Genomic DNA, 20,480 nt, shown 5'->3' with positions numbered 1-20,480 from the left:
AGATCTTCTCAAAGACCACCCAGGTGGTACCTCTACAAGTCTGCAAAAACCACAGCATTACTGGGCTTGGGGCCCAAGTCCCTTCTAATACCTAGTGATAATTTGGATATTTTTCTCACTCAAATCTCATGTTGAATTGTAATCTCCAATGTTGGAGGTGGGGCCTGGTGGGAGGTGTCTGCATCCCTCATGAATGGCTTGGGCCATTCCCTTGGTGATAAGTGAGCTCTTGCTCTGAGTTCACATAAGACCTGGTTATTTAAAAGTGGCACCACCCACCATCTAACTCTCTCTCTTTCTCCTGCTCTGGCCATGTGACATGTCTGTTCCCTCTTTACCTTTTGCCATGATTAAAAGCTCCCTGTGCCTCCGCAGAAGCCAAGCAGATGCCAGGGTCATGCTGCTTATACAGCCTGCATGAACCAATTAAACCTCTTTTCTTTATAAATTATCCATTCTCAAGTATTTCTCTGTAGCAATGCAAGACTGTCCTAACACCTGGAAAGCGTTCCCAAGGAGGATAGGCACAAACAAGCTCAGATTGTGAAGACCATAACACCTAACTCTTCAATGTCCAGACACAAGAGGACATCTACAAGCATCAACACCATCCAGGAAAACATGACCTCACCAAATGAACTAAATAAAGCCCCAGGGACCAATCCTGGAGAAACAGAGATATGTGACCTTTCAGACAGAGAATTCAAAAGAAATTCAAGATAATACAGAGAAGGAATTTAGAATTCTATCATAAAAATTTAATAAAAAGAGTGAAATAGTTAAGCAGAAATTATGGACTTGAAAAATGCAATCAACACTCTGAACAATGCATCAGAGTCTCTTAATAGCAGAATTGATCAAGTAGAATAATTAGTGAGCTTGAAGACAGGCTATATGAAAATACACAGAGGAGACAAAAGAAAAAAGAATAAAAAATAATGAAGCATGTCTACAGAATCTAGAAAATAGCCTCAAAAGGGCAAATCTAAGAGCTATTGGCCTTAAAGTGGAGACAGAGAAAGAGACAAGGATAGGAAGCTTATTCAAAGAGATAATATCAAAGAACTTCCCAAACCAAGAGGAGTACATCAACAGTCAAGTACAAGGTTATAGAATACCAACAGATTTAACCCAAAGAAGACTCCCGCAAGGCATTTTACAATCAAACTCTCAAAGGTCAAGGGTAAGGAAATGATCCTAAAAGCAGCAAGCGAAAAAAAAAAAAATGAATAACATACAATGGAGCTCCAATATGTCTTGCAACAGACTTCTCAGTGGAAACCTTACAGGCCAGGAGAGAGTGGCATAACCAGGAGAGAGTGGCATGACACATTTAAACTGCCAAAGAAAAAAAAAAAAAACTTCTACCCTAGAATAGTAAGTCTATCCAGCGAAAATATCCTTTAAGCATAAAGGAAGAATAGAGACCTTCCCAGACAAACAAAAGCTGAGGGATTTCATCAACACTAGATCTATTCTATAAGAAATGCTAAAGAGAGTTCTTCAATCTGAAAGAAAAGGATGTTAATGAGCAAGAAGAAAGCATGTGAGGGTAAAAAACTCACTGATAATAGGAAGCACACAGAAAAACACAAATTTAGGATAACACTGTAATTGTGATGTATAAACTTCTCTTGACTTAAGTACAAAGACTAAATGATGGCCGGGCACGGTGGCTCATGCCTGTAATCCCAGGACTTTGGGAAGCCAAGGCGGGCGGATCACGAGGTCAGGAGAACGAGACCATCCTGGCTAACACAGTGAAACCCTATCTCTACTAAAAACACAAAAAAATTAGTCGGGCATGGTGGCAGGTGCCTGTAGTCCCAGCTACTCGCGAGGCTGAGGCAGAAGAATGGCTTGAACCTGAGAGACGGAGCTTGCAGTGCACCGAGATCACGCCACTGCACTCCAACCTGGGCAACAAAGCAAGACTCGGTCTCAAAAAAAAAAAGAAAGACTAAATGATGAACCAATAAATAATAACTAGAACAACTTTTTAAGACATAGTACATAAAGAGAAACAACAAAGAGTTAAAAAGCAGAAGATCAAAGTTAATGTATGGAGTTTTTATTAGTTTTCTTTTTGCACGTTTGTTTATGCAACCAGTGTTACGTTGTCATCGGTTTAAAATAATAGGCTTAAGATAGTATGTGCCAGTGTCATGGTAACCTCAAATCAAAAAACATACAATACACAAAAAATAAAAAGCAAGAAATTAAAGCACACCACCAGAGAAAAATCATCTTCACAAAAAAGGAACAGGAAGGAAGGAAAGAAGAAAGAGAAGCCCACAAAACAACCAGAAAACAAATAACAAAATGGCAGGAGTAAGGCTTTACTTATCAGTAACACTGAATGTAAATGCACTAAACTCTCCAATCAAAAGACACAGAGTGGCTGAATGGATGAAAAAACAGGACCCAATGATCTGTTTCCCACAAGAAACACACTTCACCTGTAAATATACACATAGACTTGGGTAGCTGGCAAGATGGCTGAATAGAAACAGCTCCGGTCTGCATCTCCCAGTGAGATCAATGAAGAAGGTTGGTGATTTCTGCATTTCCAACTGAGATAGCTAGTTCATCTCACTAAGACTTGTTAGACAATGGGTACAGCACACAGAGGGTGAGCTGAAGCAGGGTGGGGCATCGCCTCACCCAGGAAGTGCAAGGGGTCGGGAAACTTCCTCCCCTAGCAAAGGGAAGGCTTGAGGGACTGTGCCATCAGGAATGATGCATTCAGGCCCAGACACCATGCTTTTCCCATGGTCTTTGCAACCCACAGACCAAGAGATTCCCTCAGGCGCCTACACCACCAGGGCCCTGGGTTTCAACCACAAAACTGGGTAGCCATTTGGGCAGACACCAAGTTAGCTGCAGGAGTTTTTTTTCATACCCCAGTGGTGCCTGGAACATCAGCAAGACAGAACCATTCACTCCTCTGGAAAGGGGGCTGAAGCCAGGGAGCCAAGTGGTCTAGCTCAGCGGATCCCACCCCCATGGAGCCCAGCAAGCTAAGATCCACTGGCTTGAAATTCTCGCTGCCCGCACAGCAGTCTGAAGTCAACCTGGGACGCTCAAGCTTGGTGGGGGTAGGGACGTCCACCATTACTGAGGCTTGAGTAGGTGGTTTTCCCCTCACAGTGTAAACAAAGCAGCCAGGAAGTTCAAACTGGGAGGAGCCCACCACCGCTCCTGCCTCACCGCCAGCCTGCCTCTCTACATTCCTTCTCTCTGGGCAGCGTATCTCTGAAAGAAAGGCAAGCAGCCCCAGTCAGCGGCTTGTAGATAAAACTCCCATCTCCCTGGGACAGAGCACCTGGGGGAAGGGGCAACTGTGGGTGCAACTTCAGCAGACTTAAATGTTCCTGCCTGTTGGCTCTGAAAAGAGCGTGAGATATCCCAGCACAGCACTCGAGCTCTGCTTAGGGACAGACTGCCTCCTCAAGTGGGTCCCTGACTCCTGTGCCTCCTGACTGGGAGACAGCTCCCAGCAGGGGTCGACAGACACCTCATACAGGAGAGCTCCAGCTGGCATCTGGCAGGTGCCCCTCTGGGACAAAGCTTCCAGAGGAAGGAACAGGCAGCAATCTTTGCTGTTCTACAGCCTTCACTGGTGATACCCAGGAAAACGGGGTCTGGAGTGGACCTTCAACAAATTCCAGCAGACCGGCAGCAGAGACGCTGACTATTAGAAAACTAACAACTAACTGTTAGAAAACAATAGCATCAACATCAACAAAAAGGATGTCCACACAAAAACGCCAGCCGAAGGTCACCAACATCAAAGACCAAAGGCAGATAAATCCATGAAAATGAGGAAAAACCAGTGCAAAAAGACTGAAAATACCAAAAACCAGAACGCCTCTTTTCCTCCAAAGGATCACAACTCCTCACCAGCAAGGCAACAAAACTAGACAGAGAATGAGTTTGACGAATTGACAGAAGTAGGCTTCAGAAGGTGTGTAATAACAAACTCCTTTGAGTTAAAGAACCATGAAGCTAAGAACCTTGAAGAAAGGTTGGAGGAATTGCCAACTAGAATAACCAGTTTAGAGAAGAACAAAAATGACCTGATGGAGTTGAAAAACACAGCACAAGAACTTTGTGAAGCATACACAAGTGTCAATAGCCAAACTGATCAAGTGGAAGAAAGGATATCAGAGATTAAATAAAGCGTGAAGACAAGATTAGAGAAAAAAGAATGAAAAGGAACAAACAAAGCCTCCAAGAAATATGGGACTATGTGAAAAGACCAAACCTACATTTGATTGGTGTACATGAAAGTGACGGGAAGAACGGAAGTGAGTTGGAAAACACTCTTCAGGATATTATCTAGGAGAACTTCCCCAATCTAGCAAGACAGGCCAACATTCAAATTCAGAAAATCAGAGAACACCACAAAGACACTCCTCAAGAAGAGCAACCCCAAGACACATAATCGTCAGATTCACCAAAGTTGAAATGAAGGAAAAAATGTTAAGGGCAGCCAAAGAAAGGTTGGGTTACCCACAAAGGGAAGCCCATCAGACTAACAGCAGATCTCTCTGCAGAAACCCTACAAGCCAGAAGAGAGTGAGGGCCAATATTCAATATTCTTAAAGAAAAGAATATTCAACCCAGAATCTCATATCCAGCCAAACTAAGTTTCATAAGCAAACAATAAATAAAATCCTACACAAGCAAATGCTGAGAGATTTTGTTACTACCAGGCCTGCCTTACAAGCGCTCCTTAAGGAAGCACTAACTATGGAAAGGAAAAACTGGTACCAGCCACTGTAAAAACATACCAAATTGTAAAGACCATCAACACTATGAAGAAACTGCATCACCTAACGAGCAAAATAACCAGCTAGCATCATAATGATCAAATTCACACATAACAGTATTAACCTTAAATGTAAATGGGCTAGGCCAGGCCTAGTGGCTCATGCCTATAATCCCAGCACTTTGGGAGGCCAAGGCAGGCAGATCATGAGGTCAGGAGTTCGAGACTGGCCTGACCAACATGGTGAAACCCCATCTCTACTAAAAAGATAAACATTAACTGGGCATGGTGGCGCGCACCTGTAGTCCCAGCTACTCAGGAGGCTGAGGCAGGAGAACTGCTTGAACCCAGGAGGCAGAGGTTGCAGTGAGCCAAAATTGTGCCACTGCACTCCAGACTGGGCAATACAGCGAGACTCCGTCTCAAAAAAAAAAAAAAAAAAAAGTAAATGGGCTAAATGCCCCAATTAAAAGACACAGACTGACAAACTGGATAAAGAGTCAAGACCCATTGGTTTGCTGTATTCAGAAGACCCATCTCACGTGCAAAGAGTCATACAGGCTCAAAATAAAGGGATGGAGGGAGATTTACCAAGCAAATGGGACATTGGCCTGAAATTTTCTTTTTTTGTTGTGTCTCTGCCAGGTTTTGGTATGAGGATGATGCTGGCCTCATAAAATGAGGATCAGAGTGGAACTGAAGGAGATAGAGACATGAAAAACCCTTCAAAAAAAATCAATGAAACCAGGAGGTGGTTTTTTGAAAAGATCAACAAAATAGACAGACTGCTAGCCAGATTAATAAGGAAGAAAAGAGAGAAGAATCAATTAGACACAATAAAAAATGATAAAGGGGATATCACCACTGATCCCACAGAAATACAAATGACCATCAGGGAATATTATAAACACCTCTATGCAAATAAACTAGAATATCTAGAAGAAATGGATAAATTCCTAGACACATACACCCTAAGTATAAACCAGGAAGACGTCGAATCCCTGAAGAGACCAATAACAAGTTCCAAAATTGAGGCAGTAATAGCCTACCAACCAAAAAAAGTCCAGGACCAGACGGATTAACAGCTGAATTCTATCAGAGGTACAAAGAGAAGCTGGTACCATTCCTTCTGAAACTATTCCAAATAATAGAAAAAGAAGAACTCCTCTCTAACTCATTTTATGAGGCCAGCATCATCCTCATACCAAAACCTGGCAGAGACACAAGAAAAAAAAGAAAATTTCAGGTCAATATCCCTAATGAACATCGATGCAAAAATCCTCAATAAAATACTGGCAAACCAAATCCAGCAGCACATCCAAAAGCTTACCCACCACAATCAAGATGGTTTCATCCCTGGGATGCAAGGCTGGTTCAACATACACAAATCAATAAACGTAATCCATCACATAAACAGAACCAATGACAAAAACCACATGATTATCTCAACAGTTGGAGAAAAGGCCTTCGATAAAATTCAACACCCCTTCATGCTAAAAACACTCAATAAACTAGGTATTGATGGAACATATCTCAAAATAATAATAGCTATTTATGACAAACCCACAGCCAATATCATACTGAATGGGCAAAAGCTGGGAGCAGCATTCCCTTTGAAAACTGGCACAAGATAAGGATGCCCTCTCTCACCACTCCTATTAAAGATAGTATTGGAAGTTCTGGCCAGGGCAATCAGGCAGGAGAAAGAAGTAAGGGTATTCAAGTTGGAAGAGAGGAAGTCAAATTGTCTCTGTTTGCAGATGACATGATTGCATATTTAGAAAACCCCATCATCTCAGCCCAAAATCTCCTTAAGCTGATAAGCAACTTCAACAAAGTGTCAGGATACAAAATCAATGTGCAAAAATCACAAGCATTCTTATACACCAATAATAGACAAACAGAGAGTCAAATCATGAGCGAACTCCCATTCACAATTGCTACAAAGAGAATACAACTTACAAGGGATGTGAAGGACCTCTTCAAGGAGAACTACAAATCACTGCTCAAAGAAATAAGACAGGACACAAACAAATGGAAAAACACTCCATGCTCATGGATAGGAAGACTCAATATCGTGAAAATGGCCATACTGCCCAAAGTAATTTATAGATTCAATGCTATCCCCATCAAGTTATCATTGACTTTCTTCACAGAATTAGGAAAAACTACTTTAAATCTCATATGGAACCAAAAAAGAGCCTATATAGCCAAGACAATCCCAAGAAAAAAGAACAAGCTTGAGACATCACACTACCTAACTTCAAACTATACTATAAGGCTACAGTAACCAAAACAGCATGGTATTGGTACCAAAACAAATATATAAACCAATGGAACAGAGCAGAGGCCTCAGAAATAATGCTACACATCTACAACCATCTGATCTTTGACAAACCTGACACAAACAAGCAATGAGGAAAGGATTCCCTATTTATAAATGGTGTTGGGAAAACTGGCTAGTCATATGCAGAAAACTGAAACTGGATTCCTTCCTTACACCCTACACAAAAATTAACTCAAGGTGGATTAAAGACTTAAACATAAGACCTAAAACCATAAAAACCCTAGAAGAAAACCTAGGTGATACCATTCATGACATAGACATGGGCAAAGACTTCATGACTAAAACACCAAAAACCATGGCCACAAAAGCCAAAATAGACAAACGGGATCTAATTAAACTAAAGAACTTCTGCACAGCAAAAGAACCTATCATTAGAGTGAACAGGCAACCTATAGAATAGGAGAAAACTTTTCCATCTGACAAAGGACTAATATCCAGAATCTACAAGGAACTTAAACAAATTTACAAGAAAAACACAAACAACCCCATCAAAAAGTGGACAAAGGATATGAACAGACACTTCTCAAAAGAAGACATTTATGCAGCCAACAAACATATGAAAGAAAGCTCATTATCACTGGTCATTAGAGAAATGCAAATCAAAACCACAATGAGATACCATCTCACACCAGTTAGAATGGCAATCATTAAAAAGTCAGGAAACAACAGATACTGGAGAGGATGTGGAGAAATAGGAACACTTTTACATTGTTGGTGGGAGGGTAAATTAGTTCAACAATTGTGGGAAGACAGTGTGGCGATTCCTCAAGGATCTAGAACCAGAAATACAATTTGACCAAGCAATCCCATTACTGGGTATATACCCAAAGGATTATAAATCATTCTACCATAAAGACACATGCACACATATGTTTACTGCAGCACTATTCACAACAGCAAAGACTTGGAATCAACCCAAATGCCCATCAATGACAGACTTGATAAAGAAAATGTGGGCACATATACACCCTGAAATACTATGCAGCCATAAAAAAAGGATGAGCTCATGTCCTTTGCAGGGACATGGATGAAGCTGGAAACCATCATTCTCAGCAAACTAATACAGGAACAGAAAACCACACCCCGCAGGTTCTCACTTAAAAGTGGGAGCTGAACAATGAGAACGCATGGACACAGGGAGGGGAACATCACATACTGGGACCTGTCACAGGGTATGGGGCTAGGGGAGGGATAGTATTAAGAGAAATACCTAATGTCGATGAGAGGTTGATGGGGGCAACAAACCACCATGGCACGTATATACCTATGTAACAAACCTGCACATTCTGCACATGTATCCCAGAACTTAAAGTATAACAAAGAAAAAAAAAGATACACATAGACTGAAAATGAAGGGATGGAAAAAGTTATTCCACGCCAATGGAAAGCAAAAAAGGAGCAGGAGTAGCTGTACTTCTATCAGAAAAAAATAGATTTCAAAACAAAAATAAGAAGACACGAAGAAGGTCATTATGTAATGATAAAGGCGGTCAATTCAGCAAGAGGATATAATGATTACAAATATATATGCACCCAACACTGGAGGACCCAGATAATAAAGCAAATATTATTAGAGCTAAAGACAGAGATAGACCCAAGCACAGTAATGGCTAGAGATTTCAACACCCTATTTTCAGCATTGGACAGATCACCCAGACAGAAAATCAACAACAAAAAAAATCATCAAACTTAATCTGTACTATAGAACAAATGGACCTAGTAGATGTTTACAGAACGTTTCATCCAACACCTGGAGAATACACATTTTTCTCTTCAGCACATGGATCATTCTCAAGAATAGATCATATGTTAGGTCACAAAACAAGTCTTAAAATATTCAAAAAATTGAAATAACATCAAGGATCTTCTCTGACCACAATGGAGTAAAACTACAAATCAATAACAAGAGGAATTTTGCAAACTATACAAACACATAAAAATTAAACAGTATGCTATTGAGTGACCAGTGGGTCAATGAAGAAACTAAAAAGGAAACTGAAAATGTTTTTGAAACAAATGATAATGAAAATACAACATACTAAAACCTGTGGGGTCAGAGTGAAAGCAGTACTAAGAGGGAAATTTATAGTTATAAATGTCTACATCGAAAAAGAAGAAAAACATCAAATAAATAATGTAATGATATATAGTAAAGCACTAGAAAAACAAGAGCAAACCAAACCCAAAATTAGTAGAAGAAACAATAAAGATCGGAGCAGAAATAAATAAAACTGAATGAAAAAACAATACAAAAGATTAAAGAATGAAAAGTTGGTTTTTTTAAAAGATAAATAAAATTGACACACCTGTAGCTAGACTGAGAAAAAAAGAAGATCCAAATAAACAAACTCAGAGATGAAAAAGGAGACATTAAAACTAATACCACAGAAAATCAAAGGATCATTAGTGACTGCTATGAGCAACTGTATACCAATAAATCAGAAAATCTAGAGAAAATGGATAAATTCCTAGACATACAACCTACCAAGATTGAACAATGAAGGAATCCAAAACCTGAACATACCAATAACAAGTAACAAGATGGAAGCCATAATAAAAAGTCTCCCAGTAAAGAAAAATCAGTAGCATCTCTATATGCAAACAGTGAACAATCTGAAAAAGAAATTTTAAAATCCCATTTATATTAGCAACAAACAAAATTAACTACCTAGGAATTAAGTTAACCAAAGAAATGAAAGAGCTCTACAATGACAACCATAAAACACTAATGAAAGAAATCAAAGAGGACACCAAAAAATGTGAAGATACAACAAGTTCATGGATTGCAAGAATCAGTATTGTTAAAATGTCCATACTACCTAAGGCAATCTACAGATTTGATAAAATATCTATCAAAATACCAACGATATTCTTTACAGAAACAGAAAAGCGATCCTAAAATTTATATGGAACCACAAAAGACCCAGAATAGTCAAAGCTATTCTGAGCAAAAAGAACAAAACTGAAGGAATCACGTTATTTGACTTCAAATTATACTACTATTATAGTAACCCAGACAGCATGGTACTGGCATAAAAACAGACACACAGACCTATGGAACAGAACAGAGAACCCAGAAACAAATCCACATACCTACAGTGAACTCATTATCGGCAAAGGTGCCAAGAACACACATTGGGGAAAAGACAATCTCTTCAATAAATAGTGCCAGGAAGACGAGATATCCATACACAGAACAACAAAACTAGACCCCTATCTCTTGCCATATACAAAAATCAAATCAAAATGGATTAAAAACTCAAATCTAAGACCTCCAACTTGAAACTAATACAATAAAACACTGGAAAAACTCTCCAAAACATTGTAGTGGGCAAAAATTTCTTGAGTAATACCCCATGAGCACAAACACCCAAAGCAAAATGGACAAATGGGATCATATCAGGTTAAAAAGCTCCTGCACAGCAAAGAAAACAATCAACAACATGAAGAGACAACTCAGAGAGTGGAAGAAAATATTTGTAAACTACTCATCGGAAAAGGGATTAATAACCAGAATATACAAGGAGTTCAAATAACTCTTATAATCTTATAATTTGATTAAAAATGAGCAAAAGATCTGAATAGCCATTTCTCAAAAGAAGATATACAAATGACAAACAGGCTTATGAAAAGTGCTCTAGGCCAGGCGCCATGGCTCACGCCTATAATCCTAGCATTTTGGGAGGCCAAGCTCGGCAGGAGGATCACTTGATGTCAAGAGTTTGAGACTAGCCCGGCCAACATGGTGAAACCCCATCTCAGGCCGAGACGGGCGGATCACGAGGTCAGGAGATCAAGACCATCCTGGCTAACCCGGTGAAACCCCGTCTCTAGTAAAAAATACAAAAAAATAGCCGGGCGAGGTGGCGAGCGTCTGTAGTCCCAGCTACTCGGGAGGCTGAGGCAGGAGAATGGCGTAAACCCGGGAGGCAGAGCTTGCAGTGAGCCGAGATCCGGCCACTGCACTCCAGTCTCGGCGACAGAGGGAGACTCCGTCTCAAAACAAACAAACAAACAAACAAAAGAAACCCCATCTCTACTAAAAATACAAAAATTAGCCTGGCGTGGTGGCGAACACCTGTAGTTCCAGCTACTTGGGAGGCTGAGGCACGAAAATCGCTTGAACTCAGGAGCAATTTTTTTTTTTTTTTTTTTTTTTTTTTTTGAGACGGAGTCTTGCTCTGTCGCCCAGGCTGGAGTGCAGTGGTGCGATCTCAGCTCACTGCAAGCTCCGCCTCCCGGGTTCACGCCATTCTCCTGCCTCAGCCTCCCGAGTAGCTGGCACTACAGGCGCCCGCAACCACGCCCTGCTAATTTTTTGTACTTTTAGTAGAGATGGGGTTTCACTGTGTTAGTCAGGACGGTCTGGATCTCCTGACCTCGTGATCCACCCACATCGGCCTCCCAAAGTGCTGGGATTACAGGCGTGAGCCACCGCGCCCGGCTCCCAGGAGTGATTATTGAACCGCGATTCGGTGAGCTGAGACGGTGCCGCTGTACTCCAACCTGGGGACAGAGTGACACTCTGCCTCCAAAAAAAAAAAAAAAAAAAAAAAAAAACCCGACAACACCAAAGAAAAGATGCTCAAAATCACTGATCATCAGAATGCAAATCAGAATGACAATGAAATATTATCTCACCCCAGTTAAAATGGCTTTTAATCAAGACAGGCAGTAACAAATGTTGGCAAGGATGTGGAGAAAAGGGAACCCTTGTACACTGTTGGTGGGAATGTAAATTAGTACAATCGCTATGGAGTACAGGTTGGAGGTTCCTCAAAAAAAAACTAAAATTGGAGCTACCATATGATCCAAAAATTGCCTGCTGGTTACACACCCAAAAGAAAGGAAATCAGTATATCAAAACGGTATCTGCACTCCCGTGTTTCTCGCAGCACTGTTCACAATAGCCAAGATTTGGAAGCAACCTAAGTGTCCATCAACCAATGAAGGGATAAAGAAAATGTGGTATATATACAATATGGAGTACTATTCAGCCATAAAAAAAGAATGAGATTCTGTCATTTGCAACAACATGGATGGAAATGGAGATCATTATGTTAAGTGAAATAAGCCAGGCACGGAAAGACAAACTTTGAAAGTCTGCACTTATTTGTGGGAGCTGAAAATTAAAACAATTGAAATGATGGAGATAGACAGTAGCAGGATGGTTTCCAGAGGCTGGGAAGAGTAGTTGATAGGGAAGTAGAGATACTGGGTACAAAAAGTAGTTAGAAAAAATGAATAAGACCTAGTATTTGATAGCACAACAGGACGACTAGAGTCAATAGTAATTTAATTGCACATTTAGAAATAACTTTAAAAGTATAATTGGATTGTTTCTAACACAAAGGATAAACACTTGGGGAGATGAATACCCCATTTACCATGATATGATTATTATGCATTGCATGCCTATATTAAAGTGTCTCATGTACCCCATAAATATATGCACCTACTATGTGCCCACAAAAATTAAAAAAAGAATCTAATGGAAGACTGAGTGTTAATAAGTCAGCTATTTTTTCTATACTTGCTGTCAATTTCAAAGACTTGAAGAATATGATATTGAGGTACAGTAATATGCCATAAAAAAATAACCAAACCCTTCAAGTCTTTCACTTTAAAATTTATGATTAATATATAGTTACCTGAGTTGAAAATATGGGTAAAACAAATGAATCAAAATGCTGATGAGAATAATCTTTTTTATCCTCAATAATTTCTTCCCCACACTAACTGTTTTCCCCCACAAGTCTAAGTAGGCTGGGCACAATGATTCATGCCTGTAATCCCAGCACTTAGGAAGGCCGCGATGGGAGGATCACTTGAGTCTAGGAGTTCAGGACTAGCCTAGGCAACATAGCAAGACTCCATCCATACAAAAATAAAAATAAAAAATTAGCTGTATGGCTGCATAAGCCCATAGTCCCAGTTACTCAGGAGACTGAGATAGGAGGATCGCTTAAGCCCAGGAGACAGAGGCTACAGTGAGCAACAATTGTGCCACTGCACTCCAGCTGGGGTGATAGAATGAGACAGTCTCAAAAAAGGAAAGAAAGGCTAAGAATAAAATTCAGAATAAGCACTTGGTGATTTTGTTTTTCCAGTGTATTTTTCCAGTTTATCTTTATATTGCTGCTAATGATTTCTAAGCAACACAGTCTGAAGGAAAGATACAACAAATATCCATCATTCATTTCTTACTTCCTTTTATGACATACATTCTTATCAAATTATGAACAGACTCTTGGTCAATTTAAGAAACTAAGTCTGACAGCTAACCAAGCACATTTCTCAAGACCGCTGCTCTGGCACTGGTTGTTCCCACCGTGCCTGGGGTTCCCTGAGCCAGGCTGCTCCATGTTGCCCACTCACCTGCATGAGTTCATGGCTTTGCAGAAGATCATTCTCTAGCATCTCCTGGGTAAGGCGCCCCATGGTGCTGTAGAATTCATCTGCTGTTTCACAACATTCTATCTGCCTAGATAAAGAAAGGACAGAAAATAGAACTTGTTTAGGGCATCCATGCTGTGTAACAGTGCATGCTGCAGGTATAAGATATATTGGGCTGGGCATGGTGGCTCATGCCTATAATCCCAGCACTTTGGGAGGCTGGGGCAGGGGGATTGCTTGAGGCCAGGAGCCTCAACGCAGCAAGACCCGATCTCTCCAAATAATTTTAAAAATCAGCTGAGTATCGTGGTGCACATCTGTGGTCCCAGCTACTCAGAAGGCTAAAGCAGGAGGATCACCTGAGCCTGGGAGGCCAAGGCTGCAGTGAGCCATGATAGCACCACTGCAACCCAGCCTGGGTGACAGAGTGAGACCCTGTCTCAAAAAAAGGGGGGGCAGTGGCCTTTTGCCATCAAATAACTCAAGTTATCAATCAATGAATATCAAAATCCTGATATTCCTAAAGCCCACTGTGGGTGAAACATTTAAAAATACTAAAAGCAACTTTAAGGTACTCATTTTGGATAAGTCCTGTCATTCCTACTTGGCTCCCCCAGCCTCACAATCCCAGCTGTGGCATCTTTATTGTTTCCACGGGACACAATCGACACATCAGAATTCCCACCACTGGTTAGAAATCATAACCATGAAATTGGGTACTAAAGAACAATTATCTCCTTTAAGGGAGTCTATTGGTCTTAATCTGCAAACAGTGATATCATTAATATAATAGATTTAAAACCAAACCACAGTAGGAATAAAAGATGAAAATTACAAGAACTGCATCTGCATATTTCATCAGTCCATGGGGAGTTTTCACAGGCAGAATTTTCTGAGTTCTTCTCGGGGTGCTGCTGCTACTTGGAGATTACACCTTTTCCTGCATTCAGTTCTACATGTAAATAAAGAATCTGACACTCACTTGGCTACCTGTGAGCCAGGTTGGACTTCAATCTTTCTTCTAGAAAGGGGAAAACAGAAGAGCCCAAAGCAAAGAGTACCAGGTATTTCCAATTTATTTATTTATTGTAACAAAGTCTCCCTCTGTCGCCCAGGCTGGAGCACAGTGGTGTGATCTTAGCCTACTGCAACCTCCACCTGTTGGGTTCAATCAATCTTCCTGCCTCAGCCTCCCGAGTAGTTGAGACTACAGGCGTCCACCACAACGCCCTGCTGATTTTTTGTATTTTTAGTAGAGATGGGGCTTCACCATGTTGGCCAGGCTGGTCTCAAACTCCTGGCCTCAAGTGATCCACCTGCCTTGGCCTCTCAAAGTGCTGGGATTACAGGCATGAGCCACAGCACCCAGCCTAGGTATTTCCATTTTATATGACAACATTCTTTGTATTGTAGGATAACTCTAGTTTCCCACTAACCAGAAGATATACACTAATGCTGGGGGATTTCTGTAAAGCCATTCAAAATAATATGATTACGGAAAAACCATAGTTCTGGAGTGTTGTTCTAATCCCATTGCCACAATCATGTAAATAAATGAATGGAATAAACTGCTGAAGTATTACTATAAAAGTGTAGAGCAGCCTGTGGGCATGAATGAAAGGTGCTTAAATTTACCCCAGGAGGTAAGGAAGAGAAATAATGTTGAGATGAAATTGTTTTTCAGGCTGACAAGGAAGAATAAGCATTCCAAAGACACAGATGCAGGAGACAGCAGGCCTCATCTGGGGAACTGCAAGTAGCTCCACACAACCAGTGAGACCAGCATGGGGGAAGTGGTTGCAGGACCAGAGGAAGCCAGTGAGAGCTGAGGGAAGAGAGCTACTGAGAGCAGAGAGCAAAGGCCTCACCTGGCAGCTGAGCCTCTACAGAGCATGAGTCATGAAAAGGCTTTAAGTAGGGAGTGAGGGAACAGCTGTGCCCTTGGCAAGGTCTGCCTGGAGGTGGCACGGCAAATGTGGGTTACCATGGGGAAACCAAGGAGGACATACCACAGTGGGCCAGGCATGGGTGATGAGGGAGGAAACCAAAACAGCAGCAGGGGCAGAGGAGAAAGGACACATAAAGAGATGCTAGTGATAGTGTGCTAATGGTCTACAATTTACATATTCCAGAGTACCCTTGGTGAAGTGAAAGGTAGAAATTCCAAGTTGCAGAAGCCAGGTGAAAGGAGAGGTCCTAGATAACCATATATAAGGCACATGTTACTCAGGTGTACATAAACTGGAGATTACCTATATGCTTTTATGGTTTTTCCAACAGGAAGTTTGTGGGGAAGATTATAGGCACTAGAATCAGAAAGATCCAAATTTAAGTCCCAGTTCTGCTATTCACTGGCTGTGTGACTATGAAACAGCTAATTAACCTTCCTGGGGAAATTTTCTTGTGGAAAAGACAGAGAGAACAACCCTACCTACTTCACAGGGTTATTGGGAGAACTGAATGAGATTATGTGTTTAAACTGCCTAACACAATGGCAGGCACTGCAGACATTTATGATGTATGTCAATGGCCTTTCCTTTCCCTTAACAAGCTGCATGCTCAAAACATACAGAATTGTAATAAGCAAAAACTGACAGAGTTAAAATTCTATCATTCTGATTCATATACCCCTAAACTTCAAAAAGACTAGCCATTTATTATCAGTAGATTCACATTTTTTTTTTTGAGACGGAGTCTCGCTCTGTCGCCCAGGCTGGAGTGCAGTGGCCGGATCTCAGCTCACTGCAAGCTCCGCCTCCCGGGTTCACGCCATTCTCCTGCCTCAGCCTCCCGAGTAGCTGGGACTACAGGCGCCCGCCACCTCGCCCGGCTAGTTTTTTTGTATTTTTTAGTAGAGACGGGGTTTCACCGTGCTAGCCAGGATGGTCTCCATCTCCTGACCTCGTGATCCGCCCGTCTCGGCCTCCCAAAGTGCTGGGATTACAGGCTTGAGCCACCGCGCCCGGCCAGATTCACATTATTAAAAGCACAGACTCTAGAGCCAGGAAAGCCTGGGCTCAAATTCAGCCCATTCCACTTAGTAATTGGGTGACTTTAGACAATTAACTGAACTTCTCTGTGCCTCAATTCTCACATCTATAAAATGGAGATGACAACAGTGCGTACTTTACAGGATGATGAAGAATACATGAGTTTATACATCCAGAGTAGTTAGAACAGTTCCTGTTCATTGCAAGCACTCAATGAATATTGGCTTTTGTTGCAGCTATTATTATTTCAACAGTGTGACATCCCTGGAATGATCATAGGAATAAATTCTGATTCTACAGATTAATGGATAGAGAGGAGTAAAACCAGGATCACCTCTTTTCTTCCTGCTCGCTCATGAAGAACCAACACAAAGGCAATTATAACTGGCTCATCATACAGTAAAGCGCTTTACTATTTTAATGTTATAAACCAGCCATGCAGCAACTGGACTATCACACCCAAAGAAACTATCAAAGCTCAAAGGGTTTACAATGTATACAGTAAGTTGGAAATACATGGCTGCAGCAAGAGGTAGTTACTGGGAGGTAATGAGAGATAAGTAAATAGAACACCAAATCCCATACAGATGAATTTATTTACCCAGCTGAAAAGCAATGTACAACAAAACCAAGGCAAAGGAGATAGCTAGGTGATGTTTAAAAATACACACAAGAATAATTTTTTAAGTCCCTGAATTGATAGTTGGTGGATCTTTCTTTGCAAAATTGTTAAAAATGCCAGAAGTCTCCCAGGAAACAACTTACCATAAATACAAAGGCTAGTTAAAAGGTTTTCGAAACAAAACTGTGCCAGTGATTTACTAGTTTTGTGACATATTGTCTATGGGAACCCACTCGTCATTTATAGCTCCAGAAGAGAAATGGTAAAAACTTCACCACTTAATGCTTCTTCCGTTACCCAGAAGGTACGAAATTTATGTAGTAGTCATAATATATCAAAGATGAATGAAAAACACCCTATCTTTTTCAGCCCTGCTACCAGTAAAGAATATAAGCAAAATCTATTTGGTAATATGTTTTGGCAGTGACAGATTCCAACAGAGTATTAATTCTTAATGAAAGGAAAGAAGTTCTATGTGTTCTACCAGGCTAGATACCTTGTTATCTCATTTAATTTTATCACAGCCCTGAAAGGCAGAACAAAATAAAGATTCATCAATAATCCAAATTGTAATATTAACTAACAAATTCACCTACTCCTAACCACATCTTTCAGTTTCTCTGCCACCTAAGTTCCTTTCCCTCTTCCCAACTAGTGTCCACAGAGATGCTGACAAGGAGTGAACCAGCCAGGACACAAGCGCTTGAGGAGGAGCGGGAGAATCTGAAGGCCTAAAGGAGTCTGCCCCCTTCTCCAAAATAGACTGCATGTGCCAGCAATGAGCCTGCTGAGATTTCAGGAGGCTAAAGCAATTTTAAAAGTTCACAACTTTCTGTTTTCACTTAAATATCGATGCTTTACATATTAGAGCACAAAAACTGCTGAAGACCCTCAACATCACAGAACAGAGCAGAATGTGGAACTCACTTACTCTCCTAATTTTGCCCAGATGGCCAGCGACACCCTTAGGATGATTTCTGAACCTTCAAAGAAGACTGAATCCCAGATCTTTAAAACGGTCTGATTAGGGAGGCACGTGGCAAAGAGAGTCAGAAACCACTGCATCGTGAAGACATTTGTAAGTGGGGGCTCATATCCACCTGAAACAAAACATATTCAATTCCTTCAGAACTGATGACTGGCCACATATGCAGATACCCTTTTCTAGTCTTCCATGTCCACTCAGATGTGTTGTATCTCCTGACTGATTTCCTCATATTTCTAAACTCTTGTTCTTTCTTCCTATTTTTCCTGCCATGTTTCTGGAAAAATACAGGTATGCTTTATAAATATGAACTTCACAAAATATTTACAATACTTCAGAAATCTTAATCTAAAACTTACTTTGGCTCTGCCTATTGTAGTGAGCTGAAAATTAAGGAAAAATTTTCCTCACCAAAAATAGAAGAAAAAGAAAGGATTTCAGTCTCTCAAAAGCAAAAGCCATCAGATTTTCGAAATCATATAATGCCCACTTATATTCAAATGCTGCTTTGATAAGAATAAAATTGCTCACTATAAATTATCTATCAACTTCTTAAGTTATACATAGTTCTCAGACCACAGTGGAGTTAAACTAGAAATCATTAACAGAAAGATAGTTGGCAAATCCCAAAATAGAGAATAAACATTACATTTAAAAGTATTTCCAACTAAAGATCTGGGGTCCAGCCAATTTTGAAATTTCTGAATTTATTAAAAACACAGTACTCTCTCTTACTTTATGTGATCAGTATGTATTTTTATGTGATATAAAAATTCAAAGGCCGGGCACGGTGGCTCAAGCCTGTAATCCCAGCACTTTGGGAGGCCGAGACGGGCGGATCACGAGGTCAGGAGATCGAGACCATCCTGGCTAACATGGTGAAACCCCATCTCTACTAAAAATACAAAAAACTAGCCGGGCGAGGTGGCGGGCGCCTGTAGTCCCAGCTACTCGGGAGGCTGAGGCAGGAGAATGGCGTGAACCCAGGAGGCGGAGCTTGCAGTGAGCTGAGATCCGGCCACTGTACTCCAGCCTGGGTGACAGAGCAAGACTCTGTCTCAAAAAAAAAAAAAAATTCAAATATTTAGAGCGATCCTCCCTCCAAATTATAGCCAATATGTACAATTACCTAAGTGTAAACAAAAAGATGTCTGTTTTCCTATATTCATTTTCTTCCTCCTTACCTATGAACAATGGGAGTATCTTTGTTCACAGACTAGAATCTGAGGTTGTTCCTCACAGCCAAGTGCAAGGCACTTGGGTAAAAACATGTAGCTCACTAAAGTGAGTCTTGACTAGGGGACAGGGAAGATTGGCCTATCCGGAAGCATTATAAAATCCACACAGTTATACTGCAGAGCCAAGTTAAATGAGATTATTCAAATGGCTTAGAAGGAAATGCCTAGAGATACTCAGGTATCTCTGGGTCTGTGGCCTGCTAGGAACCAGGTCACACAGCAGGAGGTGAGCAGCAAGCAAAACTTCATCTGTATTTACAGCCACTTCCCATTGCTCACCACCTCAGCTCTGCCTCCTGTCAGATCAGCAGCACCATTAGATTCTCATAGGAACACAAGGCCTGTTGTGAACTGTGCATGTGAGGGATCCAGGTTTCACGCTCCTTAAGAGAATCTAATGCCTGATGATCCATCACTGTCTCCCATTACCCCCAGGTGGGACCATCTAGTTGCAAGAAAACAAGCTCAGGGCTCCCACTGATCCCACATTACAGTCAGTTGTGTAATTATTTCATTATGTATTACAATGTAATAATAATATATATAAAATACACAATAAATGTAATGTGCTTGAATTATCCTGAAACCATCCCCCAAGCCCTGGTCTGTGGAAAAACTGTCTTCCCTGAAACCGGTCCCTGGTGCCAAAAAGGTTGGGGACCACTGGCTTGGAGGAAACACAACAAACTCCTGACTATTCTGTACACACAGCCAGGGAAGTACAAGCAGTGCGTATAATGACAGCTATGAGCTCAGATACTTCCAAAAACTGGATCATGCCCACTAGATAGCAGTGGCTCTTAGCTACTCTTTCATAATCTCAATGGTTCAGGTAAAACCAGTTTGTACTAAATTGTACCTGTAGCTCAGTTTTAAAGACTCCTGCAAGTTTGGTGCCAGCTTAGAGCAGTTTAACTAGATAGTAAGATGTGTACGTGGTACTCCATCCAGAGTACATCATTTCAGTTGTTGATCTGGTACTAGTATTAGGCTCTTGACTGACTTCCTAACTATGACCAGTTAGAGGTTCAACATGTGGCCTTTTGTTAATTTCAGTTTTGTTTTCATTCTCTAAAAATCTGTTTCATTACACCAAGCTCTTATAATACCTGGAAATATATATTTCCA

The 20,480-nt window shown here is 40.9% G+C and overlaps 1 protein-coding gene across 2 annotated transcripts in view; it reads right to left on the bottom strand.

The window, feature by feature from the left end:
• The window catches only part of TBC1D30 (TBC1 domain family member 30), a 120,328-nt gene that overhangs the window by 22,204 nt on the left and 77,644 nt on the right, over positions 1–20,480 (bottom strand). For both annotated transcript variants that reach the window (XM_045365564.2, XM_005571447.5), the window contains 2 exons: positions 18,061–18,229; positions 13,500–13,605 (listed from right to left, as the gene is read on the bottom strand). In XM_045365564.2, the coding sequence (XP_045221499.2) occupies positions 13,500–13,605; positions 18,061–18,229 (275 nt within the window). The remainder of the gene's footprint in view (positions 1–13,499; positions 13,606–18,060; positions 18,230–20,480) is intronic.

This window comes from Macaca fascicularis, chromosome 11 (genome assembly GCF_037993035.2).
Source record: "Macaca fascicularis isolate 582-1 chromosome 11, T2T-MFA8v1.1".
NCBI classification, from domain to species: domain Eukaryota; kingdom Metazoa; phylum Chordata; class Mammalia; order Primates; family Cercopithecidae; genus Macaca; species Macaca fascicularis.
This window is presented reverse-complemented; position numbering and strand designations above follow the sequence as displayed.